This window comes from Anolis sagrei, chromosome 6 (genome assembly GCF_037176765.1).
Source record: "Anolis sagrei isolate rAnoSag1 chromosome 6, rAnoSag1.mat, whole genome shotgun sequence".
In the NCBI taxonomy this organism is placed as follows: Eukaryota; Metazoa; Chordata; class Lepidosauria; order Squamata; family Dactyloidae; genus Anolis; species Anolis sagrei.
In genome coordinates this window covers 60533856-60547443 of record NC_090026.1, presented here as the reverse complement: position 1 = coordinate 60547443, position 13588 = coordinate 60533856, and the positions used below count along the sequence as shown (strand labels likewise).

General features: G+C 41.0%; 1 protein-coding gene across 1 annotated transcript in view; it reads right to left on the bottom strand.

Moving 5' to 3' along the window:
* COL15A1 (collagen type XV alpha 1 chain) overlaps positions 1-13588 on the bottom strand; it is a 216930-nt gene that overhangs the window by 33310 nt on the left and 170032 nt on the right. Inside the window, exons 31-34 of the mRNA XM_067470147.1 lie at positions 10455-10494; positions 6683-6754; positions 4554-4600; positions 1405-1497 (exon numbers count right to left, since the gene is read on the bottom strand). Of these exons, the coding sequence (XP_067326248.1) occupies positions 1405-1497; positions 4554-4600; positions 6683-6754; positions 10455-10494 (252 nt within the window). The remainder of the gene's footprint in view (positions 1-1404; positions 1498-4553; positions 4601-6682; positions 6755-10454; positions 10495-13588) is intronic.

The following is a 13588-nucleotide window of genomic DNA, read 5'->3' as shown; positions in this document are numbered from 1 at the left end:
TGTTGGATCACTGGTTGGTATGTGTGTGTGTGTATATATATATATATATATATATATATATATATATATATATATATTAGGGCTGGGCAGTTTCGTTTCGTTAATTCGTAATTCATTAAAAATTCATTATTTTTTTGTTAACGAAGCGATAACGAACCATTCTGGAGCAGCTTAAAAACGAAACGAATTTTTCAATTCGTTTCGTAAATGCTTCGTATTTTGTTATGTATTCGTTTCGTTATTGGTTTGAGGTCGCTTTGTTATTATTTGCGCATGTCTGGAGCAAGTTTTATAGTTGTTTTTTGTTTAATTAGTGAAAAAAATTATAATATCACACCAACAGTCAACAACAGAGGGAGAGGGAAGCTTCAGAAGTTCCCCCTGTCCCATTTGGAGGTTTTTTAGCGTATTGCGCGGTCGCGTCCGCCATTAACGAATCGATTCGTTATTGTTTTGTTATTGTTTCGTTATTGTTTTGTAATTTTTTTACCATTTACGAAATTTCGTAAATATCGAACTTTTTTAAAAAAATATTTCGGAATTCTTTTAAATATCGAAACGCAAAAAACCCCAAAAAACGAATCGATTTTAGAAACAAATTTTTCCGTTGTTACCCAGGCCTAATATATATATATATATATATATATATATATATATATATATATAATTACAATACTTTATATATTACTATTATATATTTTGCTATATAATACATATATATTATATTATATATATATTATTGTTATATATACTACTATATAATATAATGTTACTACTATATATTACTATATTAAATAGACTCATAGAACAGAGTTAGAAGGGACTCTACCATGGCATTGGGGGAGAACAGACAGGAAGGAAGGAGAGAAGAAAGGAGGGAGGGAAAAGGGGAAGGAAATAAAGGAGGGAAAGGGGGAAGGAAGGAAAGAGAGAAGGAGGGAGGGAAAGAAGGAAGGCGGGAAGGAAAGAGGAAAGGAAGGAGAGAAGGAAGGAAAGCAAGAGGTACCAAAGGAAGGAAGAAGAGAAAGTAGAATAGAAAGAAAAATGGAGGGAAATGCAAGAAAGAAGTAAAGAAAGAAGGAAGGAGAAAAGGAAATAAAAAAGTGAAAGAAGGAAGGAAACAGTGAGGGAAGAAAGGAGACAAAGAAGTAGAGAAAAGGGGAGGGAAGGAAGGAAAGAGAGAAGGAAGGATGAAACCAAAGAGTGAAAGAAGGAATGAAAGAAAGAGATAGAGAAGGAAGAAAGGAGAGAAAGGAGAAGGGGAAGAAAAGGGGAGGAATGAATAGGTATGTACCTCTCTTCCATAACAGGCCAGATATCTACCTCTACTTCGAAAATTCTTACTATAGGCCACAGGAACGCGTGACAGGGCACAGCTATTTATTTTATAAAAGAAAAACTTACCATTGGTCCTGGTCTTCCTGGAAGTCCTGGTATTCCTGAAATTGAAAATCCTCCATTTGGTTCTCCCTTCTCTCCATTTGTTCCTTTCTCACCCTTAAAACAGAAAAGATAATATAGAAGCACTTATGGGTTCCTCTTTTAAGTGTGCACACATCTATATAAATAAAAATGTAATGTTCGTTTGTGGGATTAACATAACTCAAAAACCACTGGATGAATTGCCGCCAAATTTGGCCACAAGACACCTACTAACCCAAGGAGGGACCATCACTCAAAAAATTGATTTTGTCATTTGGGAGTTGTAGTTGCTGGGATTTATAGTTCACCTACAACCAAAGAGCATTCTGAACTTCCTCTCCTCTCTCTTGCTGCCACCAGATTTTAAACCACTTTCCCACTAAAAATGAGTTTAAAATCTGACAGTAGCAGGAGTGAGGTAAGGAGATGAAGCCATAGCGGAAGGGATTTACAGCTTTGTGAGGGGCTGGCAATTTTTGCTGGAAATGGGAGGCCAGAAGGAGAGAGGCAAGGAGGTAGCAGAAGGAGACAGACAAAGCAGTGGATCATTGGGAAATAGATTTAAAATCTGCCAGTGGAAGGAGATGGGTGAGGAGATGAATTGTTTGGAAAGGGACTTAAAATTTGGCAACACAATGAGAAAGTCTTCTTGATAAGAATGTGGTAAATGGGCTGGTGCTATTGGCAAGGCTTGGAAGGACAGGTACAGGGGCAGCAGAAGGAGTGATGTGAGGTACAGGTAGTTAAGCAGAAGCTCCTAACCTGCAAAAAATCAAATCCACAAAAAAGAGACCTGTGAATGTGGATGACGCAGGGGACAACTGTATTGGTAAATTGGTTTTAATGAAACATTGTATTTGAAATATGATAGGAATATAGTATAGTTCAAATCTCTCAAAAGAGCAGATGTTTCATTTTCTTCCAAAATTACTATATTTTCTTGAGTCTAAAGGAGCTTCTACACAGCCTGGAAATACACGTCAAAGTGGATTTCTGTCCCCACTCCTACCAAAAAAAAATCCTGGGCTTTCCTGGGAGGTGGCTACATATCATCCCAATTATGATTACAATTACAAGCCACCCCAAAAGCCCCCCAGATGTACCCCTAAAGAGTAAATAAAACTTACCTGGCTGCCATTATAATCCTCCTTGCACTCTCCCAGCATGAAGAAATGATGCATCAGGAGAAAGTGTCTGTGTGTATGTGTGTGGGGGGAGGGGATTTCCCCCCCACCCCAATTTCCTGATGTGTCATTTTCTCATACCAGGAGGGCACCAGTAGAAACGTAATTGAGGCCAGGTAAGTTTTATTTACTTCTTATGGGTACATTTGGGGGGAGGGGGGTGCCTTCACATTTTTGGGGGGGGGGGGGGGTTCCTGGAGTCCGAAAAACCAAGACAGCTGTGTGTAATGGGCCCAGGGATCGCGTGATGCGGTCCCCAGGCCCAATCCACGCAGGGACCACACCTAATAAGACCCGGATCTTACCATAAGATCTGGAGCTTACCAGGTTGTGAAGGAGGCCCTGAGTCGCCTGCGGGCTGATATGGGCGGGATATAAGTGATGTAAATAAATAAATAAAATTACTGCCACCAAATTTGTGACGAAAGCCGGGCAATGATCAATATCACCTTAAGAGTTGGTTTATAAGGGACTATTAATTACAGAAGTATTTATTTATTTGATAGCGTAGCGTTTACTGTCCCTGGTTTGGTTTTACTTCTTATGCAGGCTGTTTGACTTAGGAGAAACTGTATCAGGCAAGGGGAAAACAGTAACAAGTTTATTTAACAGGAGTATAACATATTCAGTTGTTTCTTCACAAGAGGCACAAATCTTGATTGGTTACATTAGTAAGGTTTCATGAGTAACTTTAGGTACAGACTTTAAGAGATTTCTTTGAGTAGATATATCTTTCTTCAACAAGCGTTCTTTTACTACAACTAAGCCACCTGACTTATCTAACTATATTGGCTCACAGCCAAACCCTGATTCTTAATATTAAAGAACCAGTCCTCCCTATAGTTCTCTAACTATAGTATTCCTGATGGTTTTCCACACACCACAGGATCAACTACCTTCTCCTGTAACTCTTTGGTCACAGACTAGTTTCCTGAATCCCCATCTAGAGATTTCAATCTTCCCTGTAACTCTACCGGTCACAGACTAGTTCCCTGTTTCTCCCACTAGAGAAATCAGTCCTTTCTGCAACTCTAATAGTAACAGACTCTTCCCTGATTCTCCCACTAAAGAAATCAGTCTTCCCTGTAGCTCACCGGCTTACAGACTGCCTATTTCAAACAGCTGCCCCGTGAAGTGACAGTTGGCTCTGCCCCCGGTGCTATGGCAACTCAGCTCAAGCCAAACCAGCCACCATCTCTAACAAAATATAATCCTACATACTTACCATTTATTAACTACTGTTTAAACAACACGTAACCATAAGAATAAAAGTTACATATCGTCACACAGGTCTTTAATTAATTCAGAATAAACCAGGGGATTTGGTTTGTTCCAAATTAGTTCGGTTTTACTGGAGGTGTTATTTGGACGCCTCCAGTAAAACCAAGGCAGGTTCCAGTTTTTGGGCCCATCTGGGTGAACCCTAAAACACATGGCCAAAATTAGGGTGCACATTAGTAATTAGGGTACACATTAGATAATCTAAAAGTTGAAGCAAAGTAAAAGGGAACGTTATTTCAGAAGTGCCATGAGGTTTGCAAGCAGGAAGTAGTCACTGAGAAAGAGGAGGACACGAGAGAAGAAAACTACTTGCTTTTAAAGTATCTTCTGCCTCCCTTTTCCAAGATTAGACTGCTTCAGAAGCCGAACAGAAGCCTGGGAGGCAGGCAAGAAACCTGGCTGTGAGTGAGTGAGTGAGAGAGGGAGAGAGAGAGGGAGAGAGAGAGAGAGAGAGAGAGAGAGAGGCAGTAACAGGGCCCCACAAAGTGATTTTTTTTCCAACTCCTCCACCAAAAATATAACCTCCCCCCCCCCCCGCACCCAAAGACAGTACTTGAGCATCTTAAACAGATCATCTACACGTTCTTCCAGACAAAGAAGAAGAACATGTACAACATCATCATTCCATCCACATTCACTCCTCGCATACATTTGAAACATCTTTACCTTCATGACATTTAAGAAATCAACATATTGTGATGGCAAAGGATGACCTGGAAAATAAGGGAAATCATTTTATGTAACTTCCATTTTACATTAAGGTCTACAGAACAGCAAAACACAAACTTGTCCCCTCCTCAATGTGACATCCTTTCAAATATTTAAACTATCATGTCCTCAAGGTTCTTGTGGGTTTTTTCGGGCTATAGGGCCATGTTCTAGAGGCATTTTTCCTGACGTTTCGCCTGCATCTATGGCAAGCATCCTCAGAGGTAGTGAGGTCTGTTGGAATTAGTACAATGGGTTTATATATCTGTGGAATGGCTGGGGTGGGGCAAAGAGCTCTTCTCTGTTGGAGCTAGGTGTGAATGTTTCAACTGACCACCTTCATTAACATTTGAAGGCCTGGCTGAGTCTTGGAAAATCTTTTGTTGAGAGGTGTTAAGAGGAAAAGTGTTCCTGCCATACATCAAGGGAACCACCGACCGCATAGGGAAGCTGATGTGGAAACACAACATACAAACAATCTACAAACCCACCAAGAAAATCCAACAAATGCTACATTCAGCAAAGGACAAGAGGGATCCTCTCACCTCTGCAGGAGTCTACCGTATAACATGCAGCTGTGGACAAGTCTACATAGGGACCACCAAACGCAGCATTGCCCAAACACGAATCAAGGAACATGAAAGGCACTGCAGACTACTTCAACCAGCCATAGCGGAGCACCTGATGAACCAGCCTGGACACAGCATATTATTTGAGAACACAGAAATGCTGGACCACTCTCACAACCACCATGTCAGACTACACAGAGAAGCCATTGTAATACACAAGCATGTGGACAATTTCAACAGAAAGGAAGAGACCATGAAAATGAACAAAATCTGGCTACCAGTATTAAAAAACTCTAAAATTACAACAGCAAAACAGCAGAGAGGAAACAACCAGGCACATCTTAACACCTCTCAACAAAAGATTTTCCAAGACTCAGCCAGGCCTTCAAATGCTAATGAAGGTGGCCAGTTGAAACATTCACACCTAGCTCCAGCAGTCTTGTGGGACTTATCAGCTTTCCACAGGGCATGTACGACATATCTGTTTCAATGGGACTTTGATCTCTGATATTGTTATTTTTAAATTGTTTTTAAATTGTGTTCGATTTTAGCCTGTTCTTGCAAGCCGCTCCGAGCCCCAGGGGAGTGGCGGCATATAAGTTCGAATAATAAATAAATAAATAAATAAATAAATAAGTATTTGCTTGAGATAGTGCTTGCAGTTCTGGAGGGACTCTTAACTTTTTGCATCTCATAGACTTAGCATGGGGATTTGGTTAACCAGTTAAAATTCATGAGTAAACTGGGTTTTTAAAAAAAATCTGAAACATTTCAGGGGGGGTGGTTGAACCCCTAACCCCCCCCCCCTCGCTACAGGCCTGTCTGTCATGTACAAATAAGAAAAGCATGCTTCTTCCTTCAAAATATGTTTTTACTCAAATGCAATTTAAAACCAAAATCATTGAAACCCCTCATCATTGATCTCTCATGTCCTATTTCGTAAGATTCGAATTAAGAGCACTCAGACCAGCTACTACTTATCTCATGCATTATGCACAAAATGATATGAAACTTGGCAATGATATGAGTCCCCTTTAGGGTGAGAAGGGCGGCATATAAATGTCGTAAACAAACAAACAAACAAATAGCTATGAAAGACCCTCTTTTTAAAATAGCACTATGTATTGAAAATACTCTTCAAAATATAAAACTCTGGTGCTATAGGAAATGTCTTTACTACATATTTCCTCTTTCCAGTTTTCTGGAGATATTAGAACTTGGGTGGTTGTAGGTTTTTTCGGGCTATATGGCCATGTTCTAGAGGCATTATTTCCTGACTTTTCGCCTGCATCTATGGCAAGCATCCTCAGATGTAACCTCACTACCTCTGAGGATGCTTGCCATAGATGCAGGCGAAACGTCAGGAGACAATGCCTCTAGACCATGGTCATATAGCCCGAAAAAACCTACAAGAACCCAGTGATTCCGGCCATGAAAGCCTTTGACGATATTTGAACTTATTTGTGGTATATTCTCATTCGTAATCACCATCAGAAAGAGTCTTTTAAAATATAATACCTGGTGGCCCTGGAGGACCTCTGTCTCCCTTTTCACCTTTGCAGGTTGGTGGAACATGTACATTCCTAGAACCTGTATTCAGAAAACATTTTTAGGAGATAATATGCTATCAGTAATACGGTAATTTCTGCATGGCTTAAAACATCCACATAGTACAACACATAAACAGATTTCCAACATGTTTTGCTAAAAGTCTCCCCCTTTTAAAGCACCATGACTTTTTTTTTGCTGGCAAAACCAAAGCAGTAGTAAAAGTGGCTTCCTTGGATGGGAGAACTCTATCAGTTCTCTATCAGAAAAGTACAGAATGTCTCCCCATCTTGGAATATGTTCTCTCTTGGAGGAAATATATGGGATAGGATAGACTTGTTCTATTCTACAGCCCGACAGTTTCTTAATTATATTCCCCTGTCCCTGATCAATACATCAGAGTGTGAAAATCTTTGTATACTTCAATATACAGAGTGAAGAGAGACCATCTCTCCTTCTATCATCATCGGAGGTCGCCACAACCATCCCAATGCGATTTGCTCTATATACCGGGTCCTAGGGAAGTGCACTTGGAAAGCACCAGATCCAGGGCCCTCTCTATTTCTGCCCCTGTCTTATGGAATTCCTTGTCTCCCTATTTGAGAGCCATGCGTGACTTAGGGCATTTTATCCTAGCACTTAAGACCTGGCTTTTTACTAGAGCATTTGACCCTTGTTAATTTTAATATTTGTATGTATGTATAATTTCCTGTATAATTTCTGCTATGTAAATCGCCTGGAGCATCTTGGATGGAGAGCGATTAATAAGTAATTAATAGGGCTGGGCGGTTTCGTTCGTTAATTTCATAATTCGTTATTAATTCGTTATATTTTTTTATAACGAAGCGATATTGAACCATTCAGGAGCATTAAAAAACGAAACGAATTTTTCAATTCGTTTCGTAATTGTTTCGTAATTGTTTCGAAATCATTTCAAAATCATTTCAAAATCGTTTCGTTATTATTTCCGCATGTCTGGTGCAAGTTTTATAGTTGTTGTTTGTTTTATCAGTGAAAAAATATATAATTATCACACCAACAGTCAACAACAGAGGGAGAGGGAAGCTTCAGAAGTTCCCCCTGTCCCATTTGGAGGTTTTTTTAGCGTATTGCGCGGTCGCGTCCGCCATTAACGAATCGATTCGTAATTGTTTCATAATTGTTTCATAATTTCGAAATTTCGTAAATTTCGAACTTTTTTAAAGAAAAAATTTGGAATTCTTTTAAAAATCGAAACGCAAAAACCCCCTAAAAACGAATCGAGTTTAGAAACAAATTTTTCCGTGGTTGCCCAGCCCTAGTAATTAAAGATGATGATGATGATGATGATGATGATGATGATGATGATGATATATTTATGTTGGGGAACTTTCACTTTGACACAGAAACAGAGGAAGAAAAAGAACTTTATTTTTCTACCCCGCCTCCATCTCCCCAAGGGGACTTGGGGCGGCTTACATGGGGCCAAGCCCAGGCAACATACAATTAAAAGCAAAACAAGAGCAAGTTACAAATTAAAAAGACATAAAACAGCATAACAGTAATAAACAAGCATCAAGCAACAGCAACCCAATTTTGGAGGGGGGAAGGAGGCCAGTATACAAATTGATTAAAAGGTAAGTAGTTCAATAAGGTGGATAGGAACATAAATAGGAAATAGTTTGTATTGTTCTATGGTGTACTGTTTTTTTTTTTTTTTACTGTTTATCATTATTGCTTTAATGTTTTGATTTGCTTTATGGTTATTTGTTATGGTTATTTGTTATATTGTTGTTTTATTGAGGCCTTGACCTTTGTAAGCCACATCGAGTCCTTCGGGAGATGCTAGCGGGGTACAAATAAAGATAATAATAATAATAATAATAATAATAATAATAATAATAATAATAAATGGCACAGGAAATATCATAGAATCATAGAATCATAGAATCAAAGAGTTGGAAGAGACCTCATGGGCCATCCAGTCCAACCCCATTCTGCCAAGAAGCAGGAATATTGCATTCAAATCACTCCTGACAAATGGCCATCCAGCCTCTGCTTAAAAGCTTCCAAAGAAGGAGCCTCCACTACACTCCGGGGCAGAGAGTTCCACTGCTGAACAGCTCTCACAGTCAGGAAGTTCTTCCTAATGTTCAGATGGAATCTCCTCTCTTGTAGTTTGAAGCCATTGTTCCGCGTCCTAGTCTCCAAGGAAGCAGAAAACAAGCTTGCTCCCTCCTCCCTGTGGCTTCCTCTCACATATTTATACATGGCTAGCATATCTCCTCTCAGCCTTTTCTTCTTCAGGCTAAACATGCCCAGTTCCCTAAGCCGCTCCTCATAGGGCTTGTTCTCCAGACCCTTGATCATTTTAGTCACCCTCCTCTGGACACATTCCAGCTTGTCAATATCTCTCTTGAATTGTGGTGCCCAGAATTGGACACAATATTCCAGATGTGGTCTAACCAAAGCAGAATAGAGGGGTAGCATTACTTCCTTAGATCTAGACACTATGCTCTTATTGATGCAGGCCAAAATCCCATTGGCTTTTTTTGCCGCCACATCACATTGTTGGCTCATGTTTAACTTGTTGTCCACGAGGACTCCAAGATCTTTTTCACATGTACTGCTCTCGAGCCAGGCATTGTCCCCCATTCTGTATCTTTGCATTTCATTTTTTCTGCCAAAGTGGAGTATCTTGCATTTGTCACTGTTGAACTTCATTTTGTTAGTTTTGGCCCATCTCTCTAATCTGTCAAGATCGTTTTGAATTCTGCTCCTGTCCTCTGGAGTATTGGCTATCCCTCCCAATTTGGTGGAAACAGAGCAATTAAACAGGAACAGGATCATCTCAGTTTAACATACATATATGAGTAATGATGTAATATAGGAATTCAGGTTAAATAGTGAAAATAGATCACAGTACAATTGTTTGTCATAGGGGTCATCAGTCGAAGGCACAACAAAACTTTCATGTCTTTAATTCCTTGCAGGATGTGGCTAGGAGAGTGCCTGCCTAATCTCCCTAGGGAGGGAGTTCCAGAGACGGGGGGGAGGGGGGGGCACCACCGAGAATGCCCTCTCCCTCGCTCCCACCAATTGCGCCTGAGACGGGGGCGGGAGCGAGAGAAGGGCATCCCGGGAAGATCTTAAGGACCGTGTGGGCTTGTAGGGGAGGAGGCAGTTACGCAGATAGGCAGGTCCTGAACTGGAAGCAGATGAACACCAGAGTTTTTGATTCCAAGGTAATTTACTGTCTGCAAAGAGTAAATGGTGACAAGCCAACTGAACAGCTGAACTGCTACACCCATTGTTACAGACATGCGCAGTCCTAACTCATGACTTCATTCGCATTTCCTAAGAAGACTGGCATTACTTAATAGATGCCCCATAGATGTCATACAAAGTTCAAGTGTCTGGGTCAGCAAGTTATTCAAAGTCCAGGGATCAGCAATTTTAGTGCAAAGATCAGCCGTTTATCTAAGTTACAGAGATCAGCAGAAGCTATTCATGATTAAAGCAAAAAAACAAACAAACATTCAAGTAAAAATCTTCCCATATAAAATTTCCCTTATTGATTAGGCTCCTACACTTGGGGTCACGCAAACATTTCTCAAATAAAACGGGGATGTGCATCAAAAAAGTTTTAAAAGCTCTGCTACAGTCAACATTCACATGGAAATTGATTGGAAGCCAATGTAGATTGCAAATACTGGCAAATCACAGATCTTAGAACTATAGCCTCAGTTTCTGAATAACTCACCGTCGGTTGTTTCTTGGTTCCCAAGGTTATCTGTTCTTACCTGTATACAGAACAAATGTATTCAGAATGTAATTTACACGCATTTACTTATGACTCATGTAATTATGTCAGTTTTTTCTGTGCAGTATCAATAATAAGATGTGGCCTGGAGAAGGTTCTTATTGACACACCATTTCCCTGCAAAAAAGTTCATTTCCTTCTTCCTCGGAGATTTTCTCTCCTCCTTTGCATGCTGAAATAATTGGAGCATATTTTCAAGAGTTCAGAGAAGGGGTAACTCCTCTCATTTCAATGCGATGGTTCCCACCAATGGAGAAGAAAAAACACACCACTGCTCTTTTTCAATGCCTGATTGTAGTGTGATAAGAGCAACATGGGAGTATGGTTGTGTACTGTGTTTATGTTAAGGAGTGTATGTGAGATGCATGGCATTCATTGACCTTGCAAAGGGATTTGGCACAGTGAATCGCAGCGCTCTCTGGACCATCCTCCAAAAAATCAGGTGCCCTAACAAATTTGTGAACATCCTGCAGTTCCTCCATGACGACATGAAGGCAACAGTCTTGGACAGCAACGGCTCCCAAAATGACCCATTTAAGATGGAATCAGGTGTCAAACAGGGATGTGTTATTGCCCTAACTTTATTTTCCATCTTCATGGCTATGATACTTCACCTTGTTGATGGGAAGCTTCCACCGGAGTGGAAATCATCTATTGGACAGATGGCAACTATTTAACCTCGGCAGACTGAAAGCCAAAACCAAGGTTACAACAACATCTATTATAGAACTCCAGTATGCTGATGACAACGTCATCTGTGCGCATTCAGAAGATGATCTACAAGCCACTCTTGTAGGTCGTCTTCTGAACACCTTCACAGAAGCATACGAGAAGCTCGGTCTGTCATTGAACATCGAGAAAACCAAAGTGCTCTTCCAGCAGTCACCAGGCAGTCCCCCTCCCCAATGCCAGAAATACAGCTTAATGGTGTAACATTAGAAAATGTTGACCATTTCCGCTACCTTGGCAGCCACCACTCCACAAAAGTCAACATTGACACCGAAATACAACACCGCCTGAGCTCTGCGAGTGCAGCCTTTTTCTGAATGAAGCAGAGAGTGTTTGAGGACCGGGACATCTGTAGGGATACCAAGGTACTTGTTTATAAAGCTATTGTCCTCTCATCCCTGCTATACGCTTGTGAGATGTGGACAGTCTACAGACGTCACATGCAACTCCTGGAATGATTCCATCAGCACTGCCTCCAGAAAATCCTGCAAATCTCTTGGGAAGACAAGCGGACAAACGTCAGCGTGCTAGAAGAAGCAAAGACCACCAGCATTGAAGTGATGGTCCTCCGCCATCAACTCCACTGGACCAACTATGTTGTCCGGATGCCTAACCACCGTCTCCCAAAGCAGTTGCTCCACTTTGAACACAAGAACGGAAAACGGTCACGTCTAGGCTGGACTATTGCAACGCCCTGTATGTGGGCCTTCCGATGTCTACGACCCGAAAGCTTCGTATTGTTCAGAATGCGGCAGCCAGGTTACTCACAAGAACGCCCATGAAATGCCATATAACACCAGTGCTGCAACATTTACATTGGCTTCCAACTAAGTACCGTGGTCTGTATAAGATGCTAGTTCTGACCTTTAAAACTCTTTACGGCCAGGGTCCATCGTACCTTAGGGACCGCCTCACCTTCTCCCATCATCAGAGGTTGCAACGACCAGCCCAACGTGACTTACTCCATATACCAGGTCCTAGAGAAGTGCACTTGGAAAGGACCAGACGCAGGGCTTTTTCTATTTCTGCCCCTGCCTTGTGGAATTCCTTGCCGCCCTACATGAGAGTCATGTGTGACTTAGGGCCTTTTACTCTTGCACTTAAGACCTGGCTTTTTACTAGAGCATTCAATCTCTGTTAATTTTTAATTTTTGTATGTATGTATTTTATCTTTTATTATGTAGCTGTAAATCGCCTAGAGCATTCTCGGATGGACGGCGATTAAAGTTATTAAATGATGGTGGTGGTGGTGGTGGTGGACAGGAAAAGAGATTTAAAGATGGGCTCAAAGCCAACTTTAAAAACTGTGGCATAGACACTGAGAACTGGGAAGCCTTTGTGCGCTCCAGCTGGAGGTCAGCTGTGACCAGCAGTGCTGTGGTTTGAAGAGGCACAAATGGAGGGTGAAAGAGAGAAATGTGCCAAGAGGAAGGCGCGTCAAGCCAACCCCGACCAGGACCGCCTTCCACCTGGAAACCAATGCCCTCACTGCGGAAGAAGATGCAGATCAAGAATAGGGCTCCACAGTCACCTATGGACCCACCGACAGAACACCGACCTTGAAGGACCATCATCCTCAGACTACGAGGGATCGCCTAAGTAAGTAAGTAAGTAAGTAAGTGTATGTGAGATAGTGGCATTCTGGCAAACACCCCAAAGCAGCAGGACCACATCTATCGATTGTGGCCAGGAATTAGACTGGATGGCTCCTGTGGTCACTTCCAGATCTATGATATTCTATGAATCAGTTGGCACCATACTGGCAGGTGGCTCCTTTCAATGTACTTCAAAAGACACTGGGTCCTCAGACTAAATAATGTTTCTTTACTGTGCCCTCTTGTGTGTTCCTAGTCTTAGTATCCAAGATGTCCACATAGTTAAAAACAACTATCCTTTTTAAACATTGATTGGTTTCCCAAAGGACTGTTGTCTCAACCTCAGCCGCCACAATCTGTTCATCAGCTCTTCATCACCACAATGCAACAGTACATAGACGTCAAAAGAACAGATTTCAAAAGAACAGATTGTGTTTGCATGGTTAATTAGATCAAATTGTTAAATATTTACCTTCTAAAAACACAGATGGCAATTTACAGTCTAATGAAATCCATGATCACATTCCAGTCCTCAGGTTTTAAAATATTAAATGCAGCTGCATCTTTCTCTATTCGATTTTGCAAACATTTTGCTACCCTTGCATATATGTATTGCATTTTTTTTCCATTTAAAACAACCCTGAGGTATTTTTTTAAAATCAATATGCATCCCATCAGCTAGACTGTGATGTCTCTTTTGGGGGTGTGTCTGGGGGTGGATTCTGGACCGTGTGAGTCTTCATGACAGAA